This window comes from Saccostrea echinata, unplaced genomic scaffold, assembly GCF_033153115.1.
Source record: "Saccostrea echinata isolate AGI-Se365-2 ecotype Australia unplaced genomic scaffold, CSIRO_AGI_Sech_v1 ptg000006l, whole genome shotgun sequence".
Lineage (NCBI taxonomy): Eukaryota > Metazoa > Mollusca > Bivalvia > Ostreida > Ostreidae > Saccostrea > Saccostrea echinata.
In genome coordinates, this window is record NW_026889755.1 from 3501007 (window position 1) to 3517571 (window position 16565).

At 34.9% G+C, this 16565-nt stretch overlaps 1 protein-coding gene across 1 annotated transcript in view; it reads left to right on the top strand.

The window, feature by feature from the left end:
• Positions 1-337: 337 nt before the first annotated feature.
• LOC133180175 (uncharacterized) overlaps positions 338-16565 on the top strand; it is a 34472-nt gene continuing 18244 nt past the window's right edge. The window contains exons 1-2 of the mRNA XM_061314743.1: positions 338-374; positions 1224-1457. Coding sequence (XP_061170727.1) covers positions 338-374; positions 1224-1457 — 271 coding nt within the window. The remainder of the gene's footprint in view (positions 375-1223; positions 1458-16565) is intronic.

Genomic DNA, 16565 nt, shown 5'->3' on the forward strand with positions numbered 1-16565 from the left:
CTATATAACTATATGTTTGTTTACAAAGAATATGTATCTCAGAATAAGTAATAACACTATATTTGTCCCATTCGTTTCCTGAAAAGAAATCCAGTTAGCCAGATGCACCTGACATCATGGCTCAAATACACTTGTGATTTTGTAACAGGATTCCCCTTAATTGGCGATAATATTTAATACGCATTCCCCAGGAATTTAAGTGTACGCCGTCTAAGAAAATGTCATTACAATTAGTAAATCCCTTGAGTCGCCAGTAACTGAAATTCACACTCTGACACAGTTCTTTCAAAAGAGCATTCGCTCTAATAAGCCTTCCGTTGTATACAGATGCACAGATATGGCGGGTTCTCTGTCTGGGCGAAAGTCTTATAATGGTAATCGTTGATTTAACACTATTTTGTCTTTTAACTGTGTAAGAACGGATATTAAGACGTGAACAGTTCTTTCCACAAGGTCAACTACATTGTCTAGGTCATTACCCCCCAATTGAACAATGACTTGGCCTATGATGCTGAACTGCGTAATTGAATTCCTGTAGATGACTGTGATTTCCTACTTTGGCTCCACCGATACCGAAAAAAGTAACAAGGGGTAGGTGTTCAATGTTGAAAATGTCATGAGATAGTCTGTGAGAACCGATAAATTGGTTGAAACGTCTTACATGTGAGCTGCCAATGCAGAGAGTATAGTCATATTCCGTAGCTGGTAAAGCGGGGTCACGTGATCAAATCGTTCATGTTACACAACACATTAAATTTAGAAAACCGATGTAAAAAGAGTCTGTTCCAGAGAAATAAATCACTTTTAAATGTAAAACGAATTACTGTTACACGTCCTGTTATGCAACACTCTGAGGTTTCAAGTGTATTTACACGCACTACACAGCTCTGTTTTGATGCAGATGAGGGCACAAAGATACACAGAAATTTTTCAGCGAAAAGTTGCTTTTAGCAATACCTAGAAATACTGGTTTTGATCACTGAAATTGCGTCTCACGTCCGGTGCATGAAAATCCAAAGAATACCTGGATCGCAGTCGCATAAAAACACACAAATAAGACTTCCCTAGACCTTACAATGGAAAAAATGCCGACTGACGCTATGTGCAGCCAACACAGCTAGTGTTCTACATTTAGAGATCAGCGCAAAAAATTCAAAATGAGTAACATATCAATATCCATAAATATGTTATTGTCATAAATATGTTTTTTTATTCTTTTTAAGAGGATTTATCAAGAAGTAAAACAACAAGTCAGAGCAAAACATGGGAATGCGTTATCCCAGCATGTATGAATTATTACATCTCAAGTAATGCAGTGGATAGAAATGAAAAAACCTGTGCAAGAAGCACGTTCATAGGTGAGGGCGCAACAGAGAAGACAGTATGGTGGAAAGTGGATATGGGTGATATTTACAGTATTTACAGCATCGATGTGCTGTTTGAAAACATGGAAGACGGTAAGATTAATTGTCTATATAATATAAATGACAATATCTCAAAAGAAATTTCATTCCTCAATTATATGTTTATTTCCCCTCAATGATATTTTTCCAAAAAAAGAAAATTGTTCACAAAGTATACTTTTCGTTAGAACTGCATAACATTTTTTTTAAATTCTACACTATATAACTGAGTGTTACAAAAATTGTCCACAAAGGTAGAGGATTCCTATGACACGTCATTTGATATATATACATGTAATTTTACTTGCCAAAGACCCTTAGGTGTACACTAATAAGTTCCTCGCAAGTTTATCATAATTGTTGCTGTTTTTTTCATAATGAAGTCCTTTCTCATTTAAAAAAAACGCTTTGAAATCTATATCATAGTTTAAATGCTAATAACATCTAATTGAAATGGCATACGACAATCAATTTTTCAATTTCTAACAACCGCAGCCTAATTACGCCAATTCAATTTGTACATGAAATTTTTACAGTGAAACCACTCGAATATACTATGCTTCTTCGAAATTCCAGAAAATGAAATGAATTCCTATTTTTAACTGCATCTAACCTTTTCTTTGCTTATCAAATTCGACATAACAAAGTAAAAACTAGGTATTTGTTTTCCGGGGGGGGGGGGGGGCAGATAAAAAATCTGACAACTTAATTGAAAGATCTTTGACGTGTAAAAAAAAAAGAGGAAAGGAAGTCTTTGTCTTTGACAAAGTAAAAGTTGGATGATGCGTGTATGACATGTATACGTGGATAAATGTAATAAAAGTACGAGGGTTGTTAGAAAAGTTCGCGGACACATTAATTTACGGAAAATGTAATGTGTATTTTGAAGAATCACGTATGTCTGATTAAATTTTTATCTTTTGTTCATTAGTATTTAAAAAATCAAGTCCATTCTTTTAAATTTTGAAAATATACGAGGATTTTTACTGTGCGGTTATAGGATTCATGGAGCAATTGCTTAACGTTAAGTGACAACATGTTTCCAAACTTGTTAAGCCCCTCTTTACAGTTCTAAACATCTTTTCTGTAGACTTTTCATATATTTTCCATACTATAAAGCTAAATAATTGTATAAAGACATGTTGCCTTTTTCAAAAGATGTCTTATTGTTTCATATTGGATATAATTGAGATCTTAAAATCAATGCCTACATAGTATTTGGAAACAATGCAAAATCCGTAGGCACAACGTCCATGCGATAAGCTGGATATTGGGGCATCACAAGAGTTGATCATCAAAAATGTCAATCCTTCCATTCTTATTAAGCTTCTACTATTTGAACACTTTGGTCCTAAATACGTGTAAGCAATTCCCAGCAGCATTTAGAACAATTTAGTATCTTTCGGGTATTTTCCAGTCTATACATTTATTTTTTTTAATAGCGCGGTGCTCCAAGACGTTCAATGACGTTGTCAGTCTTGACTTTTTTTTATGCATTGATCATCTATAATTAGCGATAAAACCGTCATGACACCTCCAATTAAATTCAAAATGACGTTTCATGATTATTGTAGCGGTAGGTAAAAAATAATAAATCTTTGTGCGCTACAATAATTTTTAATTTCCAAAAAAATGTCTATGTAATGTAAATGTGCGAAAAAGTGACAAGCTTCGTAAAACATATTTTATCTAAGTAAAATAGCTGTAAATTTTTGAAGGATCATCGGAAAACACCAAATATTTGCATATTTTGGAAAATGTGTATAGTATTTGTCTGCAGAGTTTTACTGTTTTCATGCAAATAGCGCACTCACAATAGAACTTGTCCGCGAACTTTTCTAACAAACCTCGTATTTAGCTTTTTTTTTTTCTTAGTCGATTCCGATAAAGTTATCTGCTGCGTAATATGTAACGGTGTGATAAATGTAAAAATTAGGTTTCGATGCATCCGGAAACATTAATTTGGACGTTGTTTACGCTCAATTTTTCATCGGTTAAAAACAAGAGAAGTCGTCATAATTTACTAGGGTTTTATGCACTTTATACATTTAACAGGTCTACAATTTTACAATTATTGCAAAGCTTCCGATGTCACAGGCGGACAGTCACAGAGAGAGAGAACGAGAGATAATTATATATCTAGTTATTATTTGCGCTTTTGGATAAGAAACACATAGCATTGCATTTCACAGGGAAAGGATAATTGACAGCAAAAGATAATTGACAAAAAAGAATCCCATTTTTTATACTTCAGGGAATTTTTGGAATACATACAGGGAAGGTTTAGTGTACTCAAACCAAAATTGGGGTGTCAATGAAGGAATCCATACGAAATAAACAGAAAATGATTATTTTCAGAAATAAAGGAGGGGCAGCCCCCTCCCTTTCCTATATTACATGCCTGGCTGAGAAAGTAAGAAACTATTCATTTTCACTTAAAGTCTAATAAATAGTTCTTGGATTTTTTTTCAAAATAAAATTATAAAGATACTTTAATACACAGTAGTAAGTGAGACATACAAAACAAGATGTGTCTGTGAAACACTGATGCCCCCGTATGGCAGCTTATGGCGAAGGTTAAAGTTTCTTAAATGTAAGTCAAACTCCATGTCAAGAAATCAAAATTGTTGGTACCCAAAGAAAGGTCTTGCCTCGAGAAATATACTTGTGAAATATGAAAGCCCTTGTACAAACAGTTGAAAAGTTCTGGCGATCGAGGTTAAAGTTTTTTTCAAAGTAAGAAAAACGGCACGGTCAAATGGTGCCCAAGGGAAGTTCTTGTCACAAGTGATACACATGATCGTGAAATGTGAAAGCCTTAGAACCAAACGTTCAAATGTTATGGCCAATGTTAAAAATTTTTAAAAGTAGGTCAAACTCCAAGGTCAAGGTCAAAACTGTTGGAATCCAAATAAAGGTCTTGTCACAAGTAATATACTTGTGAAGTATGAAATCCCTAACACCGACTGTTCAAAAATTATGGCCAAGGTTAAAGTTTTTCAAAAGTAGGTCAAACTTCAAAGTCAAAGGGTCAGAGTTGTTGGTATCTTATGGAAGGTCTTGTCTCAAGGAATATACATGTGAAGTATGAAAGCTCTAACATCAACTGTTCAAAAGTTATGGCCAAGGTTAAAGTTTTTCAAAAGTAGGTCAAACTCAAAGGTCAAGGTCAGACGGTGAAAGTTGTTGGTATCTAAAGGAAAGTCCTATCAGAAGGAATGCATATGTACATTTCCTGAAACGTTCTACTTTCCCATTTTTCTGTTCGTTCACCGTGCATTCACCGTTCGTTCACCGTTCGCTCTTCGTTCACACTTTTGCGTTCAGCGTCCACCATGCGCTCGCTTTTACCGTTCACAAAGCGTTCAGCGTTCGCTCTCCGTTCACCTTGCGTTCAGCGTTCACTTATCGTTCAGTCTTCAGTGTCATTCGGAACTCCTAAGTGAAAGGTCTTAACTTTTTGTTAGTAAAGATTTACAGCTTTTTTAATTTAATAATTAACATATCGTGTTTAAAGAATCATTATTTCATGGGGAAAAAATTATCCACAATATTCTAACTTATTATTTTTTTTTATTATTCTTACTTAGCTGTAAGGTAATTTACTCTGGAAAATAAAAATTGTAATAAGTATGTACCTATGTAGAACGATGCTGAAAAATTAAATTTAAATATGGCAATATTTAGATACTTCAAGCACTGCAACATTTTGTTGTTATGTTAAAGACGACAAATCGTTAATGGGTAGATAATTATCCAAGTCAGTTATTTACAAACTGCAGCAAAATTACGAAAATATTTATTTTTGACCCTTTTTTTTTAATTACTACAGAAATACATGATAGAACTAGTTCTGAGAATTATACATAGTACTGCGGATATACTGTTATTGAAATATCTTTGAAACGAATTTAATTGATAGTGTGGTTAAAAAAATATTTATTGAAAATGTAATACACTACATGATTTTCTCTACTATAATATATAAAGTCTATAGTTATAGAAAAAAATAAATTCTTCCATCACCGTAACTTTTTTTTAATTGACTTTAGACATAAACAAACATGCATACACATACACAAACACAGACACGCCACGGCTGAAAAGCTTACATACAGATTTTTAGGAATAAACATGAAATATAAAAAAAAATATGAATACACAAGATATACTAAAATAATAATGCAGATGACATAAATTTATCTATATGTTTATGTTTTCAAATATCTGGTTCCAGTTAATCCATCTTCTTTTATACACATGAAGTTCATTGTTACATTTCTACAATTTTTCTTCAAATTTATAATACACATATAAGTATTTAATGCTAATTTGTATAGTTATATTTTGGTTTTTTCTTGATTGTTGAAAAATGTACTGTTTAATAAGTAGCAATATAAGATTAATAATTGTGTCTTCTTTAGAAGAACCAAGTATAACTGTGCATGCATCAGATTTTATTATTTTTCCAGTTTTTTCAAATATCCAATCTTCTAAAAGAGACCACAATGGGTTAACTTTAGGACAATAAAAGAAAATATGTACAATTGATTCAACATTTTGCTGACATAAAGAACATAGATTATTTTCTCTCATTTTTGACAAAAACAAATACATACTTGTACCAAGAATCCTATGTATGATACTAAAATTAAACCATAGAAGCCTTGTGTCTTTTGTTATTGAATAATATTTTTTATGAATTAATTTCCAATTAAATTCCTGTTGTAACTGCAGTTCTTTAGCCCATTTTGATTCACACTTTGGTGAAGTATATACATGTAATGACAGATATGTATCATAAATTGTTTTAGAAACCTTTTTTATCTTTATTGATGATTTCCACAAATTTTGGCTGATAAGGTCTTGTGACAGAATTTATACCAACATTTCTAACATTTGGCCAAGAATGCAAAATTGCCCTTTTATGCCTTCGTATATAGTAAAAGGGACTTTTAAAGAAAATTCTTTAACAAGATCATCAAAGCATATAAAGTTACCATTACTGTCAAATAAATCACCAACTACAATAAATCCCTTTTCATACCATGGCCTTGAAAAAACATACTTATTTTGAGTCATAATTTTATTATTATACCACAGAGGTTCCAACAAAATATCTCCTTGGTTCGAGTTACATGTTATAAGACTTAAGAATTCTGAAAATACATACAGTACTTCTTTCCAAAAGCTATTTTGTGTATTCTTTGCTTTAGCTTTTGAATATTCTGGCCAAAATGGGACAGGTTTACAATATTACATTTTGTTATTTCAGTGAACAGTGGAATCCAACTAGACTTTGTAAATAGTAATCTTCTGATCGAAGTTAATTTAAAGATTTAATAAAGCAGTCAATATTGGTCATTTTAAGACCACCATTCTCTTTGGAAAGTTGCATTGTTTTTCTTGAGATTTTTTCTGTTTTATTGTTCCATATAAATTTATAAGAATGTTTTTCCAAATTTTTAATCCACTTTTTGTTTGGCTTTGGGAGAACAGTAAACAAATGTGTAAGTTTTGATAAAAATAAACTCTTTATTACAACTGTAACTTTCCCTAATGGAGATATATTTCTTTTTGACCATGATATTGTTTCCTTTTTAATGTTTTGAAAACATTTCTCAAAATTTAGCTGTTCCATATTTTTTTTTAGATCAGCAGTGTATGTTATGCCGAGGACTGTAAATGGTTCCACTGTCCACTGAAGTCCTATTTCATTACATAATGTGTTTCTTGAATTTATTTCAAAACCTATCCATATAGCTTTTGTTTTAGTAATATTTGGTTTAAGTCCTGAAAATTTTGAAAATTGAAAAAGAAAGTCTGAAGCACTTTTTAGGCTTTTTTCTGAACCATCTAAAAATATTACTGTGTCATGAATATTGCATATTGAAGTAAACATATTTTTCCTCACCTATTTTTATTCCCTACAGCATTCGGTAGCAATTACAATGTTTTACGGCGATGAAAATCGTGTGATTAAAAAGTTGAATTAAAACATCATACAAGAAAGATACTTACATGTAATGTGCATGTATCGTTTTTCTTAAGAAAATTTTGTAGCATTTATTTATTTAATCTTTGGTTTGTTTATTTATTATTTATTTATTTTTTGGCACCTGACATTAAGGTATGTCACTCGTCAGCTTTTTAGAAAAGTTCAGGCAGAAACTCTTACTTCAAAACTATTTATTAAAAGTCAGTTTTTATAACATATTTAAATGAAACGATGTAAATTGTTCAACATTCAATGAAAAAAAACTGCTCAAAAATTCATAAAGAAGCAAGATTTATGAGGGACTATTTCTTGTGTGGAAGGATATTTAGAAGAAAATTCTTCAAATCTACACATTTGTTAAATTTAATATCTTGGAACTTTAGCCTCACATACTTTTACTCAGAGAATATTTTCCGTTATGATATGCTAGGAATGTTAAATATAGGTCTCAATTTATATTTTAATAACAAATTTTACACCTTCCCTCAACAAACTTTGCCGATAAATGAAGATATATTAAAGAAGTCAAGATAAAATTCACACCATTTTTTGCCTGAAAATCGCATATTTTGACAAATATTTCAAAATTTACATCACTGACCCCAACTTTTTCTTTCATTATTTTAAACTACTCGATACTTTAGACTGATCAGCACTTAAGGCGTTAAAAGTTTGATACAAGAAAATATTTTATTGCCTATATAGATTTTTAATACCCCAAATATGTTACTTTTTTAGTGCAAATGTCACACAATAATTTACGCGCATTAATTTGCAAGATTTGTTCAATGATAGATATTATTCAAACTATTTTACGTAAAATAAGATTATATTTATTGCCATGGTTACATCTGATAAAATATGATAAAGGTTAAAGTGATTGACCAAAGAGTTAAAATTTAAGTGCAAAAAGGTCAACTTAATTGTACCGTAGATCAGTAAAATGCACACTGACACCCTGTTTTATCTGCGATTTTGAGTCATACTAAATGAGTACTCATCCAAAATATACTTCTCAAAAAATCCTTGATATAACAAATTTCACGAGTGACATACCTTAAAATACAATAGAATGGTTTGAATGCAAGGAAAAGATCAAAAGCATTCCGAATAAAACGTTCACCTTGCGTTTACCGTTCGTTCATCGTTCACTCTGCGTTCGCGTTTGCGCTCCGTTCGCGTTCTGCATTCGGTCACCGTTCACACATAGTTCACAAAGTTGCGTTCAGCGTTCACACATCGTTCACTCACCGTTCGCTCTGCGTTCGTTCACTGTTCGTTCAAGTAGGAAAGTAGAACGTTTCAGGGACTGTTAAGTATGAAAACCCAAGCACTAACGGTTCAAAAGTTATGGCCAAGGTTATTTTGTTTAAAATTGAAGTAGGTCAAACTGCAAGGTCAAGGTCAAAGTTATTGGTATGCAAAGAAAGGTCTTGTCACAAGGAGTACACTTGCGAAGTGTGAAAGACCTAGGTCAAACTGTTAAAAAATTATGGCCAAAGTGAAAGTTTTTTCAACATTAGGTCAAACTCCAAGTTCAAGGTCAAAGGGTCAAACGTGTTGGAATTTAAAGGAAGGCCTTCTCACAACGAATACACAGTGTTCAAAAGTTATGGCCAAGGTTAAAGTCTTAAAAATTTTTGCAAAAGTCGGTCAAACTCCAAGGTCAAGGTCAAATATGATGGTATACAAAGAAAGGTCTTGTCACAAGGTATACACAAGGAATACGAAGCCATAGCTTCATCCAATTAAAAGTTATGGGCAAGGTTAAAATTTATAAGGACAAACAGACAGACAGACAGACGGACGGACAGGGCAAAAACTATATGCCCCCGAATCTTCGATTACGGGGGCTTAAAACGAAGAAAAAACTAGACACATGTATTTATTGCCTAGGCAATAACAGGTCTTCTGTTTTCTTGACTACGTTTAAAAAACTCCATGTTATCAATTAGATAACTCTGAATGATTAACCAAAGTAACATCAAAGCTTCCAAAGATCTGTAATTACAGTTTAAAAAAATAAAATGTCTTCATTTCCAAATTACCTGTTTACTTTATTTTCTTCCTGTCATAACCGGAAATGCTTTTAACGAATTAAAAGTTACTCTACACCTAAATCATTCAAAACTGAATATTCCAAAAAGCTACTCATTTTTTAGACAACTTTCGGTTTTGGGGACCGGCACATCCGGTGAAAATAATTTGCATGGACCTATTCTATCTAACATCTGTATAACCCACGCTATTTTGTGAAAAGAAAAAAGATGGAAATTTACTTTTTGCATCGTTTCCTGTCATGACCGGAAGTGACGGCTACGTACGACCAGAAGTGAAGGCTGACGCGTTTAACCCGAATGGCTTCGCCTATTCCTTAAGGTATATTACTCTTTTTTCAGCTCTTTAATGTTTTTTTTTTAATTTAGATATTTCGGATTTCCAGCATTCCGGCATGAGCATCACTGAAATGCGCATCTGTTGCATCAAAATTGGTTCTGTATCAGATTTAAATCAAATAAGTTTGGTGTCTTAGTCCCTTACTGGTTCTGAGATCTCACTCGGACAATTTCTCATTTTGAGGATATGAAAACATGCGACCGGAAGTGAATTTTACAAAGATATTTGATGTTACTCTAGACATTTACAGTCTTAAAAACAATTTCAAATACTTTATCAAAAAGCGATATTAATGGGAAAGTTCAATACTCAGTTATGTAGTTTTTCTCTCATAGCCGGAAGTTGATATTTTTGTTTTCGGTGGGACCAACATATTAAGTAACTGCATAAGAGAAGCAATAACGCAAGATATGATTAAAAAAAGAGAAGTTAGAATTGTTTAAAAAAAAAAAAAGTGATGGCTGACGAGTTTAACCAAAATGGTCTCACCTACTAGTCAAGATCTATTGCTCATATAAGTTTAATGTCTTAATCTTTTACCATGTCTGAGGTCTCACTCGGACAAAATATTTAATAAAAAAAGAAATCGGATATATCTGATGACCAGGAGTGAATTTTTAAAAAAAATAAGGGAAAGAAGGGGGGAAAGTATTTTCATTGGCTATCATCTCTGAAACTTTCAAGAAAATCCATCCATCTCTGAGAAAGCGAGTCGACAAAAAGGGAATATTATGATAACTACAGACTTATTGCCTACGCAATAACGGGTCCTTCGTTTTCTTGACTTCTTCTCAAAACAATGCTAAATGATTGATAGAGGTCATCTCAAACCTTCGAAGGATATGTATAAAAAAAGATGAAAAATGAACTATCTTCATTTTTGAATTACTTTGAATTCCTGTTTCAAGTATCTACTTCTGTCATGACTAGAAGTGCTCCAAATTAAACACTACTACGTGTTACCAAGTTAACACTACTTCGTCTGCGTTTAGGGCTGATCACCATGTTCTGTTCAGTTTTGTTTGGCGCGTCCCAGTCCACTCCCATATTCACTTCATGGATGTGTTTCTTAACCAGCAATTTAAACCATTACTGAAGTGGACATCAAGGCAAAACACACACACACACACACACACACACACACACACACACACACAAAACAATTGTATTATTGTATTATATTAAGCGTGTACGATATTTGGCGGAAATTGATTTTTGAACAGGTTAGAGCAGATTTGATTTAGCGCATTGCTCCTTGTTCTTGCAAGACGTTGTACATGAATAAGCGGAGGTTTCTCTCCGCCAAAAGCGCTAAAACAATACACAGCCAAATGTAATACGTTTACAGTATGCATTTTTCCTTCCACGTATACTAACAAAATGCAGGAGTCAAAATCGATGAAACGGAATTCTTTGTTCAACGTCCAAGGATTTTTTTTTTTTTAGCTCAGAGCACAACTTGATCAAACTACATGTACAAGAAACACTGGCTTTCGATTTTACCAAATAGAGCCTTTACATTCAAATCTGATTTATGGTCTGGAAACATATCCGATCGTAGCATTACTCTGAGGAATGGATTTCTACATCTCATTTAAGTAATCAAGTTATTGCAGATCTCGGATTCTTTTTAAATGAACTCCTTCTTCATGTTCCTTAAAAGGGAACCAGGTCAATACGGCAACGTTTTGTCTGCCATAACAGTATGGAATAAGCGAATTTTTTTGCCACGCATGGTCACCGATTTTGATGAAACTTTGCCCATTATTACAACTTGACACCAGAAACATTTATCAAATCAATTTTGGTTGATATGTGTATGGTTGCCATGGTAACAGCCGGAAAAGTTTGATTTTTTTTTATTTTCGGCTACAAAACTTAGGCTAACCATTTTCACAAAAAATATGACACCTTGTTGCCACTTACGCTATAAAGAAACTATTTAAAATATATCTCCTAACGAAGTGGTAACTATGGGTACAATTTGGAATATATTTTAAATACAGAAAAATGTTCAAACTAATGATAGGTTTAGCATGATCAAACTCGATAAACAACTCAAGAAAAACAATAAAAATATTTGATCTTAAGTAATTTGGTAATGCTTTTAACATATGAAATGTTTGAACAAATTCAGTCACATTTAATAAACACTTTCTTAAAATTCACACTCTGAATCAGAACTATCAGATAGGATATATGCGCATATGCAGTCATTTTTTCTGCTTTCAAATGTTTGTCTTTTCATTTCAATTATTCAAGAGTAACAATTTGTATACTTCATCGCATGTCATTGGTTATGGTTGCTTGTATAGGGATGCTGTCTTAGACCAAGATCAGTAATTTCATCAGGCCTAGATTCCTCACAGGATTTCTCCACTGCCTTCTTATCAGTATAACACCAATATCTATCATTCAATCCTAGACAAAACTATTGCAGTCAAAACAGCATAGCAACAATTAATGCGCTTACATGTACCATCACCACTACAAAAAAAGATATAGTACTTGTGGCGATATTTTCTATCTTGTATTATGATCGGGTTTGACGTACACTATATGTTGTCTTTTGTTCAATAAACGTTACATGGTGTCAGAAGTACACATGTGCACCACGTTTTGGTGAATGCTGTCCCTTCTGTTCGGCATGAATGAAGGAAACTGGGAACCTCAGGCAGAGGGAGTTGCAGCCGTCTCACAGAAGGTGTATGTACCAAAGAATATTCCTTTTCCGGCGAAACTGGACATTCGAGGTAACTTGGCCATAAATTGGCGCCATTTTAAACGAGTGTGGAAGAATTATGAAATTGCCACGGGACTGAAAGAAACACACAGTGAATTACGTGTAGCAACATTGTTAACGTGTATCGGTGCAGATGCATTGTCAGTATATGATGGTCTTAAGTTTGAAAACGATGCAGATTGGAAAGACATAATCAAAGTACTGCAAGTACTAGAAGACTTTTGCATAGGTCAGACAAATGTGATATACGAGCGCTATACTTTCAACAAAAGAGAGCAAGAGATGAACGAAACAATTGACAGGTATGTTGCTTCATTTCGTACACTTGTAAAAACCTGTAGACGGCGGTCTTGAAGAAGAAATGATTCGAGATGAATTGTGCTCGGGATACGGGACAATCATACCAGAAAGAAACTGTTACAAGAGAAAGGCTTAGACTTACAACGTTGTGTTGACATTTGTACAGCCAGTGAGAAATCTAGTTCACAACTTCGAGTGATAGAAGAAGTACAGTTTGTAAAGAAAACAACTAAACCAGTGTCGGACAAACAGAAGAAAGGTCCTAGAGACAAACAAGAAGTAAGTTGTGAGTACTGTGGTTTACGACACCACAAGGATAAGGCAGATTGTCCGGCTTATGGCAATGAGTGTTCATCATGCGGACGAAAGAATCACTTTGTTCGAGTGTGTAAACAAGGAAGCACTAAGCAGCAGACGAAGTTGCGACCTGGCAGAAAGCCATTTACGAAGAGATCAGTGCATGATGTGAATGATTATTCATCATCAAGTGAATGTTCTCACTGTCGAGGAAGTGCACAATGTCAACAAGAAAAAGAAAATTATAGCCCAAATGGTTATCAATGACCAAACCGTACAGTTCCAGTTGGATTGTGGATCTAGTGTATATATTCTACCTGAGTCGGTGTATAAGAACCTGTGTAAAGGCCATGAGAACCTGACAGAAACTAACATGACATTAGTGATGTACAACAAGAGTGAGACGAAGCCATTTGGGAAAAGAAGATTAATTGTTCGTAATCCAAGGAACAGGAAGAAGTACAGCATTGAGTTTCTGATAGTTTCAGGAACAGAACTTAATCCAATTCTTGGAGTATCGGCGATACAATCGATGAAACTCATCACTGTTAATGAACAGAACTTTGTTGCACAGGTTGCAGGAAAGAGTAGTGACACTACAGAGCCTCTTACCAAAGAACATTTGAAACGGCAGTATCCAACATTGTTTGATGGGCTTGGGAAACTTGAAGGAGAGTTGTTACACCTTAGAATTGATGCTACAGTGCCGCCAACAAAGATTCCCACCAGGGAAGTGCCACTTTCACTCAAGACAGATCTAAAAAAGGAACTTGATCGGCTCCAGAAACTTGGAGTTATCACTCCAGTAACAAATCCAACTGACTGGATATCGTCAATGGTAGTAGCAAGGATCGATCGATCCTAAACCACTAAATTCAGCACTTCAGAAGAATCATTACCCCACTCCAACAATAGAAGATATCCTACCAGATTTAACGAAGGCCAGGATCTTCTCAGTGGTAGATGTAAAGGACGGATTTTGGCATGTCCTGCTCGACAAAACCAGTAGTTTCTTAACCACATTCGGAACCCCCTGGGGACGTTATCGTTGGTTGAGGATGCCTTTAGTCATAGCACCAGCCCCTGAAGAATTTCAGAGGAGTATGGATGAGGCACTTGAGGGTTTGAATGGAACGAAAGCAATTCAGGATGATATACTTGTCTATGGTTGCGGAAACACAGATGAAGAGGCAATTAGAGACCACAATCAAAAGCTGATTGAGTTGATGGACAGATGTAAGCAGAAGAACATCAAATTGAACTTTGACAAACTAAAACTGGGACATGTTATTTTAAAGCAAGGACTGAGTGCTGATCCGAGTAAAGTACAAGCGATTAGAAAGATGCCTATTCCAATAAACAGACATGCAGTACAGCGATTGTTAGGCATGGCCAATTTTGTGCAGAGATTTGTACCCAATCTTTCAGAATTAACTTCTACACTTCGGGATTTGTTGAAAAGTGCCACTTATTTCCATTGGGGTGAGCAGGTCCATGGAAAAGCCTTCAGCACTATTAAGAAGATTTTGTCGGAATCACCAGTCCTGAGTTTCTTTGATCCAAAGAAGGAGACAATACTGCAATGTGATGCATCGCAGAATGGATTAGTGGCATGTTTTGTGCAGGAAGGACATCCACTTGTTTATGCTTCGAGAGCATTGACCCAAACAGAGTGTAATTATGCACAAATTGAGAAAGAATTGCTTGCTGTAGTTTTTGGACTGGAGCGTTTTGAGAACTACACCTATGGGCGTCATGTCAAAATAGAGTCAGATCATAAGCCTCTGGAAATTATCCAAAGGAAAAGTCTTGTGATGGCACCATGAATACTTCAGAGGATGTTATTCCGACTCCAGAAGTTTGATTATGAGATCGTTTACAAGAAAGGTGCGGAGATGTATGTAGCAGATACTTTAAGCAGGGCATATCTACCAGCCTCAGAAGAAGATATGGAGAAAGCAAGCATATTTGATATTGATCAGAGGAGCTACATATCAATATCTGATGCCAAGATCATGAAAATAAAAGAAGCATCTGAGGAGGATGAAACAATGAACTTGTTGAAACATGTCATCAAGTCAGGATGGCCAGATTGCAAGGATGAACTTACACATAAAGTTCAATGTTACTTTCCATTCAGAGATGAACTTGTCATCCAGAACGGCCTAATATTTAAAGGGGAGAGAGTTGTGATTCATGATAGTGTTCGCAAAGACATTATTGAGAGGGTTCACGAAACACATATTGGAATACAAAGATGCCTGTGAAGGGCTCGAGAGACAGTGTATTGGCCCAATATGAACAATGACATTGAGAATTTTATACAGCGCTGTGAGATTTGTAGTTCATGTCAGCCAGACCAGCCAGAGGAACCAATGATTTCACATGACATCCCAAAGAGACCTTGGGAAAGAGTTGGTTGTGACCTATTTGAGTTCGATGGAAATGACTACCTGATTTGTGCAGACTATTTCTCAGATTTTTTCGAAATAAACAAACTCCACGGCAAGACTGGTAAGGAAGTCATAAACAAAATGAAAGCCCAGATAGCATGTCGTGGCATTCCAGATGTCATTATATCTGATAATGGTCCGCCATTTAACACTGGAGAATTTAACGATTTTGATGAAAAGTACGAGTTTGAGCACTGAACATCATCTCCTCGTTACCCGCAATCAAATGGAAAAGCAGAAAACGCCAACAAGTTTGCTAAGGCCCTAAAGCGCAAATGTGTTCTTGACCAGGAAGATCCTTTCTTAGCACTTCTAGCCTGGAGAAATACGCCAAGTGAGACTATTGGACTTTCAGCTGCGGAAAGATTATTTGGCAGGAAAACCAGGACTAGACTTACACTATCCGCAAGACACTTGCAAACCCACAATTCAGGCGGGAACACCAGGAAGCTGTACAAGAGGAAAAGAAAAGAAGCTAGCTACTATAACCACGGCTCAAAGGAAACGCAGAAATTAAATACTGGAGACACTGTCCATTCGGGAGAGAGAAGTCGTGGACAAAAGCACAAGTTACATGTAGATACCAAGTGGATATCCGTTCTTATAAAGTCCGTACAGAAGATGGACGTGTAAATAGGAGGAATCGAAAACATCTACGGCTTAGCAGGGAACCATTTTCTAAAGAAGACATACCCAGAAACACCAGTTTGTTCCCTGATGTAAATAAAGACAATTTGGAGACTAGTGCGTCTACATCGACAAAGTGGAAACCCAAGTCCAGAATACATTACAAACACAGAACACACCGGTAGTTGAAAAAACTGTCACACCAGCCAAGATGGTCCTGCAACATCTGAAGTATCAGGCAAGCGACATACAAAGAGTGGACGCGAAATCAAAACTCCACAGAAATATCAAGACTTTGTATGCAATGTTGAGTGTTTTTTGTAGTGGAGGTAGATAGTGCTCAGGTC